The sequence below is a fragment of the Cryptotermes secundus genome, unplaced genomic scaffold (assembly GCF_002891405.2).
Source record: "Cryptotermes secundus unplaced genomic scaffold, Csec_1.0 scaffold699, whole genome shotgun sequence".
Classification (NCBI taxonomy): Eukaryota; Metazoa; Arthropoda; class Insecta; order Blattodea; family Kalotermitidae; genus Cryptotermes; species Cryptotermes secundus.
The window spans coordinates 761,412-781,896 of record NW_019738883.1 but is presented as its reverse complement, the minus strand read 5'-3'; the positions used below and the strand labels follow the sequence as shown (position 1 = coordinate 781,896).

The 20,485-nt window shown below is 38.2% G+C and overlaps 1 protein-coding gene across 2 annotated transcripts in view; it reads left to right on the top strand.

Moving 5' to 3' along the window:
- LOC111871248 (integrator complex subunit 10) overlaps window positions 1–18,276 on the top strand; it is a 35,315-nt gene extending 17,039 nt beyond the window's left edge. For both annotated transcript variants that reach the window (XM_023864219.2, XM_033754176.1), the window contains 7 exons: window positions 971–1,086; window positions 3,326–3,477; window positions 5,927–6,178; window positions 6,407–6,606; window positions 7,022–7,210; window positions 8,639–8,898; window positions 18,099–18,276. In XM_023864219.2, the coding sequence (XP_023719987.1) occupies window positions 971–1,086; window positions 3,326–3,477; window positions 5,927–6,178; window positions 6,407–6,606; window positions 7,022–7,210; window positions 8,639–8,898; window positions 18,099–18,258 (1,329 nt within the window). In that variant the 3' untranslated portion in view covers window positions 18,259–18,276. The remainder of the gene's footprint in view (window positions 1–970; window positions 1,087–3,325; window positions 3,478–5,926; window positions 6,179–6,406; window positions 6,607–7,021; window positions 7,211–8,638; window positions 8,899–18,098) is intronic.
- Window positions 18,277–20,485: the final 2,209 nt, after the last annotated feature.

Below are 20,485 nucleotides of genomic sequence, written 5' to 3'. Positions count from 1 at the left end.
ATAGAATAAACTCAGAATCATGTGCAAGAGTGGTCTTTGGAATTAGGATCTTGTAATCAGAAACTACTATTACTGGACTCTTAGTTGATTATCTTATTCAGACAATGGATTGTCTAGGTTTGTATTTTCCAGTCAGAAATCTGTCATCCTGAATTACTTTATTTGTTGTTATTTAAATCCAAAATGTCATGCTGTGTAAAATTGCTGCAAGCATTGTTGGTTGGTCATGTTACTTATAACAGTGCTGTGAGTATCAGCACTATATAGCATCAGTTTTAGAAAGATTATTTTAGATGAGAGAATTACAGAGAGATTCAACTGGCTCGGTATAAGGAACAGCAAGTACTGTTTTGTGGATACATTAATGAATGTGTGGGTTCTGTAAAAGACAGGAATTTCTTGTCCAGCTGAGTGGCTGTCAGCTTCTAAAAGCAGACTGTGTCACACAGTTAATCTGTTGTATCAATGAACTCTAGCATTACTGCATGTAGTAGAACTCCCGTGTAATGTTTCTTGATTAAAGTTTTTTGTCATTTAACTTTCAATTTCACTGATCCTAAGGCAATAACCTCATGTTAATTTCCTCCGTGTAAGATTTCTCCAGTCTAGTATTAAAATCAACTGCTCTTCAGAGAAACCTTATATGGCAATTTCACTGTAGTGTGAGGATTACTATTTTAAGCTGTTTCTATGTTAGAATTAATATATTTACAATATTTTTATTGCTGAATGTTGATTTATCATACAAGTATTTGGTTTCTTGTTTACATTTGTGTGTTAGTGAAACATATGGCATAATGCAGTAAATGAAGTGAATTGTTTGATGTTAATTTTAAGAGTGAACGTTAGTGATAGTATAACTCAGCTCTGACTAATCTCAATATGGTATTATTTCTACTTGATAATCTAATGACACTTGTTTAAACAATGGAAGCCAGTGTATGTTTACTAGTTGATAATTGATTCATAGGATTTACCAGAGCTGGAAAGCAAGATAGAAGATCCATGGAAGAACTTGTTTGTAATTCAGGAAGCAATGGGAAGAAAGCTAGGATGGGAGCTTAGTGCAATGTTTGGACACTCCTGGTAACTTTCTGCTTTAGTGTTTTGTTTATGGCAATCTGTTGCAACGTTGTTAAATTATAATATATCCTTTGATTGATTGATTGATTTATTTATTTAACATCCATAACTGTTACATTATGTACAATTGGACAAGTCAGTTTTATAAAAAAATATATGAGATTAAACATCACATCAAATGACTAATAATATAAAAAACCATAGAAAAATAACATAATAAATCCTTTAAATATGATAAAACAGCGGATGAGTATAATAAGGCAACAAAAGCTAAACTATAAATTACATGCAATATCTAAAATAAATTACCTAAGTATCTTCGTTCTATTATTAAGCTAATAATAAGATTGATAAGAGAGTTGTTGATTTGTTTAGGAAAATGCATATGGTCAGTGTATATGGGGCCATCAAAATAGAATTCTGGTAGTACAAAGAATATATTTCATGAAATAGTTACCTTAGAAACATGACATTAAACCAGAAGTTTGCCCAGAGAAAGGGAATGTGTAGTTTTCTCTTTCCTGAGTAAAATTGAAGGCAAGACAGTTTCTTGATTTAAATGTCTTTCTGAAGAAGCCACCTTCCACATGAATAGTATGGTAAGTCATCACAGTTGTAAAATGTAGGTCCCTCATTGACATGCCTCATGTAATGGAGAAAGCATATCATACTCCAAAAATTAATGTATTTGGTGCAAAATTGTATTAAGTGACACATTCTTCTGAAAAAAAAAAAAAGGAACAGATGACAGCTGAACTAATAGAATCTGTTGGAAATTTGTCTCTTTCCTAAACCAATAATATTGGATAAAACAGGTAAATTTGTGGTTTGTGGTTTCATTGGAATGGAAGGGATAGCACAGTTATCTGGACCCCAAGAAGTCCTGTTGTGACCACACTGCTGCTTCTTCTTTAGAGTCTTGCATCAAGAATAGTTCCTATGATTGAAATATATGACATATAAGAAAGAGACACTGCAGCCATTGCAAATATTATTTCAAACATACTGGGATGTATCAGCAGATAGTGAATGTCATTTTAGATAAATAGCACCTACATCTATATACAATGAAACCTGAATATACTACACCCTATTATACTTCAGACCCAAATTACTGGGGACATATTGTGTTTTATTTCACAGCAGTTAATCTGAAAAATGTTACTCATAATAGAAGTTTTTATTGTCACATTTTGTGCCATGCTATATGGGTATAGAGATTAATGTCCATATTACAATATGAGTGGGCGCAATATCATTCTGGGTTTTCTATCATTTTCATCAATTACATTTATTAAAGGGTGACATGGAGCACAAAAGTAATTTATATGGTATTATTTTAAGTTGAAACAACAGGATGTTCTAGAAATCTGGCTAAGAAAACAGCATATTCTGGTTTAAAAGAGAAGTTGCAAGGACAATGTGCTTTGTACTATGCTCAAAGCTGACTAGTCATTAGTAAGTTAGCAGTCCCACAGCAGTGACCACCATAATTAAAAGTTATGCAGTCGGCAAACAGTTCAAGGTATCAAAGTAGTTAAAGTTGTGAATCAAAAGCTTGTTTATTCTATGAGTGTGGAATTCCAGAAAGAATGATATGCAGTTGGATGAAAGAAGAAAAACAACACACCATCAAGTGTGATTAATTTAATTACATAAAAAACTACATGTTTTGGTCCTTAAGAGAACATCATCAGAATGTGCCCAACGCATGAGTAAGTGCTTTACATTTACAAAGGCTGCTCACCAGTTCTCCCCCCCCCCCACCCAGAGTTAACTAGTTACATTTACAATTCTAGTAAAAACTGAAGTTACTCAGTGTGTCAGTCATATGGTAGACCAGAATGCCTGCTATTAAAAGAAAAATTATGTTCATTTATAGATTCTGTAGAAAGTGAAGTCTTGTCTTCTCAGTTTGCTATGTCTTCACTAGTCATTGCCAGGTGATGGATTCCAACAATATGCTCTCCTTCCATACTCACGTTCTTACCGGCTGGCGACTATCTCACAACTAACTCATTACTCGAACTGTCCTGCTACATTTCAGCATGGACTGCACAGAAAACACTGTAGCTCTGTTGCTGTTTCCAATTATTGCCATGTGAACATGCTTGTTTGCAAAACAGTTACTCAGTAATGGCTATTGTATTCTTGCTTATCTTGCATGTCATAATATGTTATCTCCTTCCATATTAGAAAGCATCATTTTTATGTATTTCTGTACCTCTGCTGCTGCTTTCAGGAACAAGGATTTGTACTGGCAAAAGATTATGCAGTTCCACCAGACACGTGCATTGCTTGGAGATGACCATCCAAGCCACAAGCAGCTTCTTTATTGTATCACAACATTTTTTTTGCATTGTCTGCATGAATATGTATCAACATTGGATTCAGGTTTGTTGTTAATAACATTCATAGTGGTATTTCTGCTTAGAAAGTCATCACAGGAATGCAAGTCAAGTAAACAGTTGCAATCCCGCAGGTAAAAGTCATGTCTGTAAGATAAAGGATGTCGTGTTGTCATAATGAAGAATATTAAGTAAGGCTTCCATCTTCTGGAATGTGAAGTCATGTAATATGATATATAGGTACCAATGTTTCAGAGGAACATGCTGCCTCCTTATTTTCTGACGAGGAAGACAGGTCCAGTATGTTCCTCTGAAACAGACTATATGCTGTTACATCCCAGTGGACCATAATCTTAATATTATTATGTTTATAATTATTTTGGAACAATTATTTTATTACTATTAGTAACCACTTATGTTCTTGCTGTCACCTTGTTTTTATTCCCTACTGTTTCCCCATAGGGCCAGTATAGCGCAGTAGGTATAGTGTCTGGCTACTGGCTGGGTGATTGAGTGGTCAGAGTTTGAGTCCCAGTAGGGTCAAGAATTTTCACTTATCCATGTCATCCAGACCAGCTCTGGCATCCACCCAACCTCCTATCCAGTGGGTGCCAGGGGTAATGTGGCCAGGGCGTGAAGCTGACCACTCATCTCCAACTTGTACCAAGGTCAAGAAAACATGGGTCTATACATCCATTCCCTCATATACCTTCATTGCATAGTGCTTAATTAGTTAAGTACAGGGACAACTTTACCTTTTACCTTTACTGTTTCAACATATGCCACTGCATTGCCCTCTTCCTATGTCTTGAACTGAACTAGCTTACAACTCACAGCACTTGTGTGAGATCAAACTGTATACATGAATGCACTGTGCCACTTAGTATAAGCTCACAGTGAGATTAAGATTGCCTTCTCCTTGCCTTACAACTCTGGTTTTGTGTAGGTCATAACTTTGTGAATGTTCAGGTCATGATGTGAGTGGGGTTATTCTCCATGTTTCTGGAAAGAACAAGAACAAGAACAAGAATGAGACTGGATGATGGAAATCCTCAAGGTTTTGAGAGAGAGACATGTACTGGCCAAGCTCTACTATGCCCTCCCTGCACCTTGTTCAGTCCTGCAACACTGTTTTCTCCTAAAGATTATCCTTGCCTTACAACTCTAGTTTTGTGTAGGTCATAACTTTGAGAATGTTCAGGTCATGATGTGAGTGGGGTTATTCTCCATGTTTCTGGAAAGAACAAGAACAAGAATGAGACCGGATGATGGGAATCCTCAAGGTTTTGAGAGAGAGACATGTACTGGCCAAGCTCTGCTGTGCCCTCCCTGCGCGTTGTTCAGTCCTGCGACACTGTTTTCTCCTAAAGATTGCTTGTCCCAAGTAGTGCCTAGATATGGCACCAGTCTGTTCTGTTGTTCCACCATTATATTTGTTCTTGGATGATGCTGGATCCTGTATATTACATTTCTGATCTAGGTGATCACCCTGTAAGGGCTTTCCCAGGAAAGCTGCTGGTTAATAAACTTCTGTTTGGTCCATGTTGAATGGTCCAACCATTCTTGGTTTCCTTCCACGAATCCCAAGGGAATGGGTAGTTGGTAATAGCAAGCCTTCATCCTGCCACTGGCAATCCTCTCTGCCCTACCATTATGCTGATGCAAATCTGATCTGGCAAATGTGTCATGCCTTGACACTGATGGGGGAATGTAACCAAGCCAATGTCAAATTCCAGATACTGTTGGTTGGAACAGAAGCAAGGACTTTGGATATACAGAATCCTATTTGATACATCTTATGTCATAATGGAATGGGTTGTAGAACCACAGCCACTAACTGCTGTATAATAGATCCAGAAATACAGAAATTGACATCTGTTTGAGTACAGTAATAATAGTGGCAGTGTGTAGTCACTTCTTTGTAACTATATCGATGTTCTGTTCATATGTGAGTTTGAGTTATGACACAATTTCCACATCTGTATTCCCAGAAATCATTGAATCCCTTTTGATTTTAAACATCTTTTATCATTAGCAAATATAGGATGTTTCCAATTTATTTTAGGGACATAAAACTGGAAAGACTTCATCTTTATAATTAAATAAATATGATAGTTTAGATCTAAAAGTTTGTTATTATGGTACATTAATACAGATATGTTTCTGGACATTATCCATCGTCCTGTCTTTATCTAAAAACACTGTCCTGTTTACTTTTCAAAACACAACGTTTTGGAGAGTCCCTATCTTTGGACCGGAGATCGATTGGGTCCAACTGAGTAGGTTCTACCTGAAGACAGAGACAGAATTTGGTCTCCAAAACGTTGTGTTTTGAAAAATAAACAGGACAGTGTTTTTAGATAAAGACAGGACAATGGATAATGTCCATAAACATAATTTGTATTAAAGATAGTTTGTAATTTGTACAGTTGAAAGGATTGAGAACAAATTAAGCGTCTTAATTCTTTCTGAAACGTTTTGTTGCTTGTGTTTAGGTGGTGGTGAGGTGCCTCTGGTCTTAGTTGAAGCATTCTGTGGAGAGTCTGATGCAGTGGGTGGATCAGTGTCTGCAGGCACTTCTGGTGAACCGAAGCTTAAACGCAGAAAGACAGAAATGGCTGATGATTCCTCATCATTAACACCATTACTTACTGTGGCAAGGCCTGGAAATATGGTAGTTGTTCACAATTTCCTTATGGCTGTACGATGTTGGGACCTGCTTCACAGTTCTGATAGCTTAGAAAGAGGTAATTAGTAGCAAAGGGAAAATCATATTTTAATATCCTACATCTTTATGTGAGTGATCATGAATGACTGTTTGCATACTGTGACATATTGCAAATGAACAAGAGTAACTCCTGGAAATATATTTTAGAATAATAAGTTCATTGTAGAACATCTTTTGAAAATGTATAGCATATTTTTTGTAATACGAACTTGTCATTACTTAATAGTTTAATATTTTATTTTTTCAGACTTTACAAAGTTGAGCCAGCACTTGAAACTTGATAGTTGGTTGAATGGATTCTTAATTGATGCCACCCTGTACAAAGGAAGGTTTGATGAGGCATTAAATAAAATAGGGAATCTTGCTGCACTAGATACAGGAGTCAATGCAGCCCTGCGCAAGTATCTCCGACTGGCCAGCACATTATATTGTCAAGGTCTCTTTGCTGTGAGTTCTGCATATTTTGTAATTCTTTGTATTAGTACATGCCATTGTATAACTAACTAACTAATTTCATGGAGCATAGACCTTGAGAAGCTGCCAATTGTTCAGCTACTCAAGGACTTTCCAGCATTTTATGGTACTTGAAGGTTCATTACTGTGTTCACAAGAGCTCTCCACTGTTCCCTATCCTGAGCCAGATCAGTCCAGTCTATGTAGTCATTTCCATTGACAGTATCTCTGTACTATGTTTCTTTTAATTTCAAAGATGATCTTGAACATCTGGACTGAGTGAAAATTATATTTTTCCACAAATTTTTCAAACCAAAATGAGCCAAAAAGAGAGTGCAAAAAATGTATAAAAATTATACAGATAATATTCTTTTGGGATTGCTGTATATGAGATTTTGTATTCATTCAGAGATCACTGGAGCATATCCTTCAAGTAGTTACATCATTGCCTTCATCCAGTATTCTGACATCATCTGCACATCACTTGACAAACGTATTGCTCCAGCCAAGTCAGTCGAACAGACATCTTCATTTTCTGCCCCTGACAAGACCACAAGTCTTACAGTATTGTGTCAGACTCCTGGTTGCAGCACTCAAAGTAAGTGAGAAATCATTGTATGTGGGAGTTTTGGAAATTAATTGGTTCTGTTAATACAGTGAAACCCCCATTTAAGATTTGTTTTGAAAACAGTGGATCTGAATGCCAAAATGAGGAATATCTTAATTGAAAGAAATTTAACATTAGGATTTTGAAAGATTCAATTTATGTATTTAAAAATACTCAAGAGCACAATAAGGATCTGTACTGAAGAATTAGATGCAATTCAATAAATGAGACTGGTATCATTGTATGCCTGATTATGACCCGGTATAAGGGTTGAAACATGTAGTGTCAATAAAAACAAATGTTTATAAGACAGTGTCTACTATGTTTTAAATACAGAATATTGTTGTGTAGACTGCATACTTTTGTATACATTTTATGTACCTTGTTTGTAACACAACAGGATGCATACTATTAAGATTATTAAGATTAGGATTTTTAATTTGAGATCATTGAAATTGAACGTCAGATGAAGGAAAATCTCAAATTGAGAACACTAAATAGGTATTCTGCTGTATTAGGAGCACCAGATATGGCATTCCTCCAAATAAATTATATAAGATTTTAGTAATAGTACATTGAGTTGTGCATATGCATAAATTAAATTGCTGCATACTGTGCTATAACAAATCTCTGAACATCTCTGTTATGGTAATTGTTTTAGGTCTTATGTGTACCATGCAGGTATTTTAGTGCCAGTATTTGTGTGAATTATGTGGATTTCAGATATCTGCAATATTCTGTTTGCCTGTTACAAGTTGTGTTCATTAATGTTAGACATGGTCAGTGAACTTGGTAAACTAGCTTCCAGGTTATGTCTGAAATCTAGTGAAGGTTTAACAGAAGTGCTTATCTTATAAAGTTTGTGGTAAGGAAACAAGGATCACTGTGAAGCTAAGGGTAGGTAAATGTGCCACAACCCTTGGATGGCTTTGTGACATCAATACAGAGTTAAGCAAGTGGGCTTATAAGTTATGTTCGTGTTCAAAAGTATGTTTCGTTTTCTTTTCTTTTTTTCAAAAAGACTAACCACTGAAGGCGAACTATTTCCATCACCATATTTTCTATTGATTTAAATCAATATATGCTTAATTTTAAGGGTTATTAGTGTAAAATACTTGACTGTATTTTTTCTTTCTTGAAGTAGCGGTAACAGTTATGACTGTTAGGTTATTCTTGTCATATCAAATACACTGAAAGAATCTGTTGTTATACTTGATGTTATCAAGTGTCCCAGATGATTTCAGCAACACAGAATTTTTTATACCTTCGCTTCTTTTCCATCATATCACTTGCTCTTAAAATGATATTCATGACCTCAAAATTTGTTCTGTACCATACATCACATGAAAAATACCTACGGTTCATAGTATGATATATAGCATTCATTTACTGTTCTTTGATGTCTTCCTTTTCTTTTAGCACCAGTGCTTGCCAAAGTTGCGACCAGACAATGATTTGGCAATTGGACACATCATTACACTCCTACAGTTTGACTGGCCCCTGGAAGAAGAGTTAATGACTCACTTGATGGAACGAATCCGTCAAGTGGGAAGCTTTTCATACAGCCTTTTTCAAAATTATATAGTGAATGTGGATGTCTTAGAAGAATTCATGTATCTTTCAACAGAGCAAGGTGGATGCATCACTTTAGATATTATGCCTTCAGCCCAACTCACAAGGTAATTCAAGAAAATTTGATATACCCAAGAAAAAAAATTCAAGAAACATAAACATGCTGAATAAATTTGATGAACATATGTAACAGATTTTGGACATAAAAATTAGAATATACAAAACTATAATTTTGCCTGTGGTCCTGTATGGGTGTGAAACTTGGTCTCTGACATTAAGGGAGGAACATAGACTGAGGGTGTTTGAGACAGGGTATTGAGGAGAATGTTTGGACCGAAGAGAGATGAAGTGACAGGAGGTTGGAGAAAACTGCATAATGAGGAGCTTCATAACTTGTACTCTTCTCCAAGTATAATTAGAATGATCAAGTCAAGGAGGATAAGGTGGGCAGGTCATGTAGCATGAATGGGGGAGATGAGGAATGCATATAGGATATTGGTGGGAAAGCCAGAAGGAAAGAGACCACAGGGAAGACCAAGGTGTAGGTGGGTGGACTATATTAGAATGGATCTTAGAGAGATAGGATGGGATGGTAGGGATTGGATAGATCTGGCTCAGGATAGGGACCAGTGGAGGGCTCTTGTGAACACGGTAATGAACCTTTGGGTTCCATAAAATGCTGGGAAATACTTGAGTAGCTGCAGAATTGACGGCTCCTCCAGAAGGGCTCAGTTCCATGAGTAAGTAAGTAAGTAAGTAAGTACACTTGTATAAATACTGCATTATATTGAACTGATACTTTTTAACATATTCTCACTCACTTTCAGTGGAAAATCTTAACTCCACTGTATAATTCTTGGCACTTCTTTGTGCTGTCAATGACATATTATGCTTATTGTATATTTCATTTGTATGCAGTCTCTCTCTTTCTGCAACTGGGTTGCTCAGTGCACCTGCGGTATATCATTTGCTCTGCAGCCAATGAATTTCAGTGTCTCTCAGATAACACATTATTCAAGGATTAGCAGTTCTTATATCTTGACTGTTTCTACTCCAGTATCACACACCTCCTATTACCTGAGTGTATATACATACTTTGCTGTCTAATATTGATGTCATCAGCCTGAAAAATGTGTTGTTGTTTTTTTTTTTTGTTTTTTTTTGCTGCTGCTGCTGCTTTGTTCAATTCACTTTCTTACATCTGGCCAGTTCTTAGTTGTGAACATAGACTGAGATTGATTTTGGATATAGTTTGTCATTGTGGATTATGCATGTGCATTATAGCCTTTGAATGGCCAAATCACCCGACTCTCTTACTGTTGGCATGTTGTATTGTATTGTATTGTATTGGAGAGGGTGGGTTTCCCCATGCACTTAGACCAACTGTTGTGAGCGGCCTCCGTAGTCTAGGGGTAACGTTCCCACCTCATGACTCAAGGTATGCGGCTTCAAACCCGGCAGAGGTCATGGAATTTTTAAGGGCAGAAAAATTCAGGGAACAAGTCCACCGGGAGGGACTTTAAGCCGTGGGTCCCGTGTCGTANTCTACCAGAGGCGTTAGAGACTACTGTTGGGCGGGAAATGTCCTGAATTTGGCTCAGTGGTCCCCTTGAGACATGAGGTTCTTTTACGTGCCATAAAGCTACAACACGGGACCCACGGCTTAAAGTCCCTCCCGGAGGACTTGTTCCCTGAATTTTTCCGCCCTTAAAAATTCCACGACCTCCGCCGGGTTTGAACCCATGTACCTTGAGTCACAAGGCGGGAACGTTACCCCTAGACTACAGAGGCCTCCCTGTTGGCATGTTAGATGGAACTTTAATCATCTGCCAAGAAAAATGCACTGTCGTGCATTTCTTAAAGTAAATAAGTTGTTTAAAATAAGTCGGCATCACAATAGGCACTCAAAGTGTCTCCCTTCTGCCATTTAAGAAAATTTAGGTCTCACGGAAAGATTGTTTGTGACTAGTAGTTGATTGACCTCAGTAGATTAGATGCCATTGTTTCACACATGTAGTGCTTAACATATTGAGGACCGGTTGCATGATATCATGCTTTTGGCTTTTAAATGTGGTGGACCAGTCGCATGATATGATTTTAGGACATGTTAGGTTGTAACACACTATACCTTGCTCTGGCGCCACCCACGTTGCATGCAGTGGCATAATAAAACTCTGGAATGTTTGCTTACTTGTCAGTAACTTGACCTCGCTGTTTTCTTAACGCACTATAAACAAGAATGCTTTTCTGCTCTTCGAGCCGTATGTACCAGCCAGTAGTTAGTGGTGGGGTATGGACAAGGACAAATTCTTCTCCGATGAACTAGCTGACCTGGCTTGTGAGACTCATAGTAATGGTGATTCAGAGAGCAGCAGTGACAGGGAGAACAAAGAATTGTGGACAAAGACAGTAAAAGTGACAGTAGCTCCGATGATAATGGGGGTAATAACATTGTGGGGACAGTAAAAATCTAAAAAAATCACAAAAATTTAAAATCAAAATTGAAATACAAAGCATTTCTGATTAATGTGGCAAAGGCCTGGGCTACAGACCAGATGGTGGCGGCAGACCCAGAGTCAGACACAGACTTAGTGTGATCAGGCCCATCAACTCCCACCCCACGCAGGTCTCATGTGGACCCCCCTGGGCGACTCTCGGGTAATATGCGGAAACATACCCTTGTGAAAATTGTGAAGAGTGAACATTCCAAGGGAAGAATCCTTCTAGGCAGTGCCATGTTTGCACAGTTCAAAGTGAACAGTGCACAAGTTAGGATAGTAGGTTTAATAATGGTGGCTCCAGGGCGATGCAATGTGTTAAGTTCATCTGGTGTGTGGGAATTAGTCGAATACACTTTCTTTTTTAGGTTTCTGCACAGATAAAAGTCACAGGGATTCAAGTCTGGAGATCTTGCAGGCCACAGTCTGTGTCTTCATCAGTTTGTCTTCAAACATCTCATATACAATTGCTGACTTTTTGTACATTATCCACTATTCTGGTTTTTAATTTAAAAACAACTTTCTAGAGTCTGAACTCTATCTCTGTTCATAGGTAAAAGCCTACTCACTTTGGCCCAATTAATAAGAGCTAGTTCCCATCTCTGGATCCAGAAGTAAGCTTTTACCTGAGGACAAGGACAGAGTCCAACGTCCTAAATGTTATAACTTATAGTCTTGTTTTCTGTCTTAATTCAACAATATTAATTTAACAGTATTAATTCATATTTGCTAAATGTTGGAAAATGTCATTAAAATTACTAAAATATTTCAGCTGCACAGGGCCATCTTCATGCAACATATTTTTTAAAGGAGTCTACTGCACTCTGCATTTGGTCAAATAGTATTGTCACGTATCGGGCGTATATCGCGACAAATAACTTCACGCCGTATTTTATATAGCGAATTTTATTTCACATTCGCACTTACAATCACCCAAATTACAGATTTACGATTACTGCTATCTGCAGTATCACAAATAGTACACTCCAAATGCCAGAATACAACTGACTAGTTGCTGGCTAACTCGGAGGTAGCTCGAGGACTGACTCATAGGTAGCTCCAGGACTAACTGTTAATAGCCTTCGCTGCTCCTCATGTAGCATACAGAAAACGGCCACGTAATAAGCACCCTTGTTGCCTGGCGCTGTGTTGCTAGTAACGCTAGCGGTAGTAACCGCTGTTACCACCGTCGTCTCTCGCAACCCTGTTGCGTCACCGTTACGTTACCATGCGGAGGAGGGGGAGGGGAGCGCTGACTCCCCCGCCACGTCACTGCTGGTGGGGGGGGGTTCTCCTTTGCGCAACATGTCACAGTATTCATTGAGGCATGTTATTGTTGTTATTAATTTTTTTTAATTCGGATGTTGTAAAATGATTTTCTTCCTATCTTATATTTTTCAGCTGATTTTGTGTCCCATTGGTTGTTCCGCTTTCTTAATTGTATCTATTGTTGCTTGTGTTCCTAAGTGTTGTTTTTAAATAAAGAAGAGGGTGATAAATAATGTCCAAAAAGTCAATAATTGTATCAATGTACCATCACATACTTCTAGATCTTCAAACATCACATTTAAAAGGTTAATTTAATAATTATCAGTGTATGCTGGAGCACAGTCTTGCACAAAATAATCATGTTTTCTTCTTTCCCAGTGCTTTCAAAAGGCATGGAGAATGTTGCTGACATACTGCTCTGAATTAGTAGCCTTGTTAAAAGAATTAGGTTGTATTGTTCATGGGCCAGTAGTGGCACACCACAAACCAGTCTTCTGATGCTGAAGGGGGTAATTGAAGAGTTTGTCTTGGATTAACACTGCTCCAATTTCTATTGTTTTGAGCACTGATGTACCCACTCAGATGGAACCAAACTTTATGAATAAAAAATGGAAGTGTTCACCATCATAATTCAGTACTATAAATGAGATCATGAAACAGAACTTCAAATGACATGAGAAAAGAAACACACAGACAATTGATACATATTAATGAGTCACTTGTAGGTGGAGTGATAGCAGTACGAGATAAACAATAACAGACACACTGCATAGTAACACAGGTGACAGTCTCTCTCCTTGTCTGTCTGTTACATAAAGCATGTTCATATACCACTAGCATGTTTCTCTCATGGGAAGGTAACTTGATTCATCCAGTCAAGGAAGCCTGTATAGAATTCTAATCCTGAGACAGGTTATGTTGGGTTAAGGTCATAATGTCCTTAATAATATTGTCATGTGTAGGGTGATATACATGATGAAATGACGGGTTCTAGTTCTGATGATTGAATTTATTAGCACTTCGGTTACAAACTGTTTCTTAGTTACACTTAAATACAGGCAATACATCACTACCGCTAATTTACACACTTACCAGTTCACCGTTGCACATGCACAAGGATTCTGTTTCCACTAGTCGTCTCGTAGCAACAGATCTCAACAGAGAAATTATCACCTCAAATGACTGTGAAGGCTCTTGTCTTCAGTCACTCTGTACTCTGTCCTAATCTGTACTTGATCTTCACAATTCACACTCCATTCTCATCCTTGTGCTCTCATCTCTTGAACCCTCCTGGGCTCTCCACATTCATCTTCTGTCTGTTTTCACTAGTCTTCACTATTTCCAGTTCACTCACTTGCATACTTCTGCCGCCACTTTTTCTCTCTGTGATGAACTCAGAACACTCCCTTACTCATACAGGATGTCCCAGGGGGAACGTGCCACACTTTTGGAGGGTGTTTCTTATGTTAAAGTATGCCTATATAACCCAAAACACCTATGTCCAAAGTTGAATGGTTATGGAGATAATGGCCAGAGAAGCGTGAAACTTTGACAGGTGTTACACACTTGTTGATTGCCAAATACATATTAACACTTCGCGGACCGGACGCCTAGGCCTAGGCATTTGGGTTTTAAACGTGGCAGACCGGTCGCCTAGATTTAGGCTTTTAGGACACGTTATGTTGCAACACACTATTCCTCGCTAAGTCCCTTTACTCAAGTCGAAGCTTCTATGTGTGAGGCAAGATATTCTGTGTCAACATGGCTCAGAGATGAAAGCAGTTGAAGGCCGCGTGAGCTCTCGGAGAAGAAGAAATCTGTGATTTGATCTCCGATGAGTTATCTGACGTGTTAACTGCTTCGTCTTCTGGTACCGAGGGCAGTGTCAGTGGCAGTGACAGGGGCCCCCAAAATATTGTGACCAGAAGAGAAAGTGAAAGTGACAGTGAGAGCTCCGATGAAAGTGCGAGTGCTAGCATTGCGGGGACAGCCACATGGGGTAAAGTGGACAAAACACCCACTTTGGGAAAGTTTACTGGTGATCCAGGGGTGAGACAAATGCCATCGGACCCTACGCAAGTGTCTGAAGTAGCTGAACTGTTTTTTGGAGATAGTTTCTTTGACATGTTGTGTCAGGAGACCAACAGATACTATCTCCAACACTGTGAGGCGTATGACAGTACCTATAAGGTGTTGAAGTGGGTGGATGTCACTTCAGCAGAAATGAGAAAATTTTTTGGCAATAGTCATTCTAATGGGATTTACAAAGAGGGATAATTTGAAAGACTGACTATTGGTCCACTGATCCATTTTTAGAAATTCCCATTTTCGGCAAACTCATGAGTCATAAGAGATTTGAACAGATATGGTGGTGTTTGCATTTCAATAATAATGAACTACAACCACAATCAACAGGCAGGCTTTTCAAAATTCAGCCCTTATTAGACTTTTTCGTTGAGAAATTTCAGACAGTTTATAAGCCAGAGCAGCAACTGTCTTTGGATGAATCTGTGATTCCTTGGAGGGGAAGGCTTCGTTTTCGAACGTATAATCCTGGGAAACTCACAAAGTATGGCCTACTTGTTCGTGTAGTCACGGAAAGCACTTCAGGCTATATTGGAAATTTAGAAATTTATTCTGGTGAAGGCAAGAAATTGCAAGAAACTATTGTTTCCATTTTGGATCCCTATCTGTATCAAAATTATCACGTTTATCAAGATAATTTTTATAACAGTGTGGCAACTGCAGAATACCTACTTTCAAGGAAAGTACGTATTTGTGGTACAATTAGGGTGAACAGAGGCCTTCCTCCAGATCTGAAAGAGGAATGTAAATCCCTGAAACGTGGTGACACCACATTCAGGAGGAAGGGGGACATTCTTCTTCAGTCCTGGAGGGATACTCGTGTTGTGAATATGATTTCCACTATTCACAATTGGAGCATGGTCGATGTTCAAAGACGACACGGGCAAGTGAAGAAGAAGCCTCTTTGTATTTCTCAGTACAGTATGTTCATGAAGGGAGTTGATAGAACCGAGCAATACTTGGCCTATTATTCCCTTCCTAGGAAAACAGTAAAATGGACGAAGAAAGTTGCCTTGTGGCTTATAAATTGTGCCCTTTTCAATTCATTTTTGGTTTTCAAAGAGCTAAACGAAAATTCAACTTTGAAATACAAGGCATTTCTCACGGTGGCGGCAGAACCTGCGTCAGACACAGACGTAGTATGACTGGGACCATCTACTCCCACCCCATGGAGGCCTCATATGGACCCCCCTGGGCGACTCTTGGGTGATATGCGGAAACATACCCTCATTAAAATTGTGATGAGCGAACAATCGACAGGGAAGTATCCTTCTAGGCAGTGCGGTGTGTGCGCTGTACACAAGAAGTGAAGCAAGGCTTCCTACGTCTGCAAGTTCTGTGTCATGCCTCTTCAGAGAGGGGAATGTTTCCAGAAATATCACACTCTGAAGCACTTCTAGGAGCTCTGGTAAGTCTTCTCCAAAAATTTTAATTAGGAGATTTTATATTAATTTTTAAAGTGAACAGTGCACAAGTTAGGGTAGTAGGTTTAAAAAGCCGGTCCCCAGGGTGATTTAAATATTTAAATCACTGGTTCGCGACGTGTTAAAATTGGCAGGAATACCGTATGTCCAAAAAGTATCAGACTTTATTTTTTTCCGCTGTAAGTAATGGCCTAAAGGGTGGGGAAACTGAGCGTAGTGGTAGAAGGGACTTTCATGCGCATGTGTGATTTTTTGCTGACTCGCAACACCGCCGGATAAGCCTGTGGCTGCCAGATAGCGAAGTGGTGTAACACGTGTTCGTTGCATTCTCATTTCGCTCAAGATGACAGAACGCTTGGAGCAGCGATACTGCATTAAGTTTTGTCAGAAACTTGGGGATACCCAAGCAGAAACAATTTGAAAAATTCAGCAGGCTTTTGGCGATGATGCAGTGGGGGTCACTCAAATTAAAGAGTGGTTCAACCGCTGTAAACATGGCCGTATGTCGGCGGACAGTGAGCAGCGTTCCGGGAGACCATCAACGAGCTGAAATGCAGATGTCATTGAAAAAGTGCGGACACTGATCATGGAGGACCGTCGTTTGGCCATCCGTGAAGTTGCTGATGAGGTTGGGATCAGCAGAGGTTCCACAAACAATTTTAACTGAGGATTTGGGCATGCGAATAGTGGCAGCAAAATTTGTGCCCAAGCTGCTTTTGCTGGAGCAGCAACAACTCCGCCTTTAGGTCGCGCAGGACATGCTGGAGTGTGCCAACAGGGATCCTGGGTTCCTGAAGACTCTGATCACTGGTGACAAGTCGTGGGTGTATGGATATGACCTGGAAACCAAGGTCCAGGCGTCACAATGGAAGCATCCAACATCCCCGAGGCCCGAAAGAGCACGACAGGTTCAGAGCCATGTGAAGGTGATGCCGTTTCCTTTTTTATTACCGGGGTGTTGTGCATCATGAGTACGCACCACTAGGCCAGACTGTTAATAAGGAGTACTACCAAGAAGTCCTCCGCCATCTTCGTGATGCAGTTCGGCGCAAGAGACTGGAGCTGTGGGATGCATGCAACTGGCAGCTGCATCATGACAACGCCCCTGAAGGTAGCACATAAGCTTATGGCTAGTGTGAATCACCACACTCAAGGACAAACATAGATAAGACTTGTCAGCTGACAGGTACAGTGCATGGACCAGCCAGAAGACCACACTTTTCTCGGGCCATTATCTCTGTAACCATTCAACATACATGTTTTGGGTTATATCGGCATACTTTAACATAAGGAACACCCTCCCGAAGTCAGGCACATTCCTCCTGGGACATCCTATATAGCCGAGGGACTGACATCAACCTACAGTAAACACATATCATATACCCCTACCCACTATGCCAAGTGCCTGACATACGGAAAACACAGCTTGCTCAACTGTTGCAGGCACATATCATGTTTACAAAGCTGTTGCCTGGCAACCCGTTGATCATATATGCCATAATATTATATTTGGAATAATCTGCAGAATTTCCTTCTACACAATGAAGTATCTCCCTTATATTTGTGTTACACTCTTGTAAATGTAGAAATCGTTATGTACACCATGGTATGCTTATGTTGTAATGCAGAACTTACCGTCTTTTACATGGGAAGGGTGTAAAGATAATAACATTATGTATACATGTTTGCATACATCATAGTGATGACTCCCATGTATTCTTTCTTCATGCAAAATTTCCTCTGTCTAATTTTATGTTCAAGATTACATGGAGCTTTACCTCCCATTTTCCAATGCACCTTCTTGGCACAGTGTTTAGGCACAAGGACTTATTTACCTTTACCTGATGGCTGTAATACTGATGCCATAGCTGAATGAGAGGATGACAAACCTACACACTTTGCTTATGGGATTTGAAGAAGTCTGGGTTTCATCCAAAAAAAAATTATGTCCAGTTACTTACAGTTATTGATAACACATTTTCCCGATTATTAGGCAGAAATTATAACCTAATAGAATTAATATTTTTACAGCCAACGCAGAATTTCAACACGTGGCGCAGACAAGGGAGTGAAGGAAGACTTCAAATTGGCCATGAAGAGACAAGTAGCTAGAAGCCTAGAACCTCTTGACAATCTAATCATCAAGTTTTTAACTTCAGAAAGAGATCTTTTGTTACAGTCTCTTCAATAAAATATTACTTCAGTGTTATATTGGAATTTTGTTTAATTAGTGCTTATTTAATTGACTGCCATAATTACAATTCTCAGTGTTCCTCCTTCTCCCTCTCATCATCATCCCCAGTTTTAGGTGTTTCCAAACTTTTTTTCCTTTTAGTTGATATTCTGAGATCTTTTTAGGAATCCTGTAAACCTGTTTTTCCATGTCTTGTTCCATAAATTCTGCTGTTTGTGGAATTTATAATTCTCTTCATAATTTCTTAATGTCTTTTGTGGCCTGAAAGGATGTGTCCTGAGTTTTTATAGAATGCAATTCCATTGACAGCAGTTCTGTCTTTACTTCTGTACTCCATGATTCAGTACCATAAGGTAAGGTTGATATAGTATGTGTCTTGTAAATTTATATTTTTGTATTGTTTTGTGTTTCACATGTTTGTTGCTGCAGAAACATGTTTTCCCATGCTGTTGCTAGGCAACGGCAGATTTAGCCTCTTTTTTCTTCTTCTTCTTCTGTTCTCTAAACTTTCCCTTTTGTTGCTTTGGATGTTTTTTTCAAGTGTTTCAATGACAGTTTTATTTTGGTGTGTCTAATTGATGGCTTGTAATGTCTGCTTCTAAAGCTAATGATTTGATTCAGTTTTTGTTACATACGTTGTTGTTGCATTCCTAATGTATGAATTGTGTGGTTTATTACTGTTCGTGGGGGGTCATGTGTATTTTCTTTTTGTGTTAGCTCATGTTGATTGCCACGTGCCTGTGTTCTATATACATGTATGGTAGAGTTCATTGTTTATGTTTTCTTCTGAAATGGAACTTTTAGTTCTTTCTTTACATGTAATACTTGGGTGTGTTTTTAAGCTACTATGGTATTGCTTCTTCATATTCTAATGGATGCAAATTTTTGGTTTGTTTAATTTGTAACAAATATGGTTAAAACTGGTGTGCAAAACACAGTTAGGATGGAACCAAGAAATCAGTCATCCTCCAGTACACTGGAAAAGAAGTGAGGAAATTTACAGACTTATTCAAAGTCTGACCTAATAATGAGCCTTACGCACCCAACCCACTAACTCCAAATTATGGGACGAAAAAAGATGCAAACAACTGTCGTCCACTTACTCTTGTTCAAACTCTTTCAGAGATCTTTGAAAAAGTAAGAGCAAATCAACTAATTTCTTTTTTAGACAAACACGACATTCTTAATAAATTTCAGTTTGGATTTAGGAAAACAAAATTGACAGAAGATGCTATTGCCACAATTATGAAAGATATAATTGAAAATCTGAAAAATAAAATGTAATCATGTACTATTAGACTTACCAAAAGCATTTGATTGTATTGAACACAGCACTCTTGTGGATAAATTATACCAATACGGAGTTCATGGTATATCACAGAAGCTATCAAATCCTTTCTTACAAGCAGAACACAACACGCGAAAGTTACACAAATACCAATCTACTGAAAGAATATTTGTCAAGTAGCCTTGGAGTTAGATACGGAGTTCAAGGTTCTGGGTCCATTACTTTTCAACTTATATATAAATGATATACTGCATATATAACAAGGCAAAACAATAATGTAGGTCATGATACATCAATAATATAGGGCAAGATGTAATTAAACCCCATAGATCAACCTCAGAAGATACAAGATTAGTAGAGCACGAATTTAAAATAAGTAATTTACCTATAAATCCAACCAAAACACTTTACATTCTCTTCCAGACCAAGCAATGCAGGCAGGAAAGTGTTTATGTACCCTAATAAAGAATGGGGAAATAGTTTCAGATATTCATAACATTTATACCAGATAAAGATTCAAATTACATTATCCAATTTATAAATCAACCAGGGCTCAAAAGGGAGTATCTTACACTGGGATTAGAATATTTAATAAATTACCACAGAGTATATAAAATTTATTGCAAGATTTAAATAAATTCAAATATTCCCTTAAAAATTTTGCAGGTGAGCTCTTTTTGTTCTTTAGATGAGTATTATAAATGGAAAACAAGGGATGATTGTGTTAATTACAGATAAATAAAACATTAGTCATTTTTAAAAACTTTTATTGTATGATGCCTATAATTCTCTAGATGTGCTTTTTCTCTGTTATAGACGATGTTAATATGTATTTTATTATAAGTTGCAATGCAGGTGTTATATGCTTGTTTTATTTAATTTTAACATTGTCCTTTTGGGTTTGAATTGTAAGAAGAAAAGAAAGGGGGAATACTG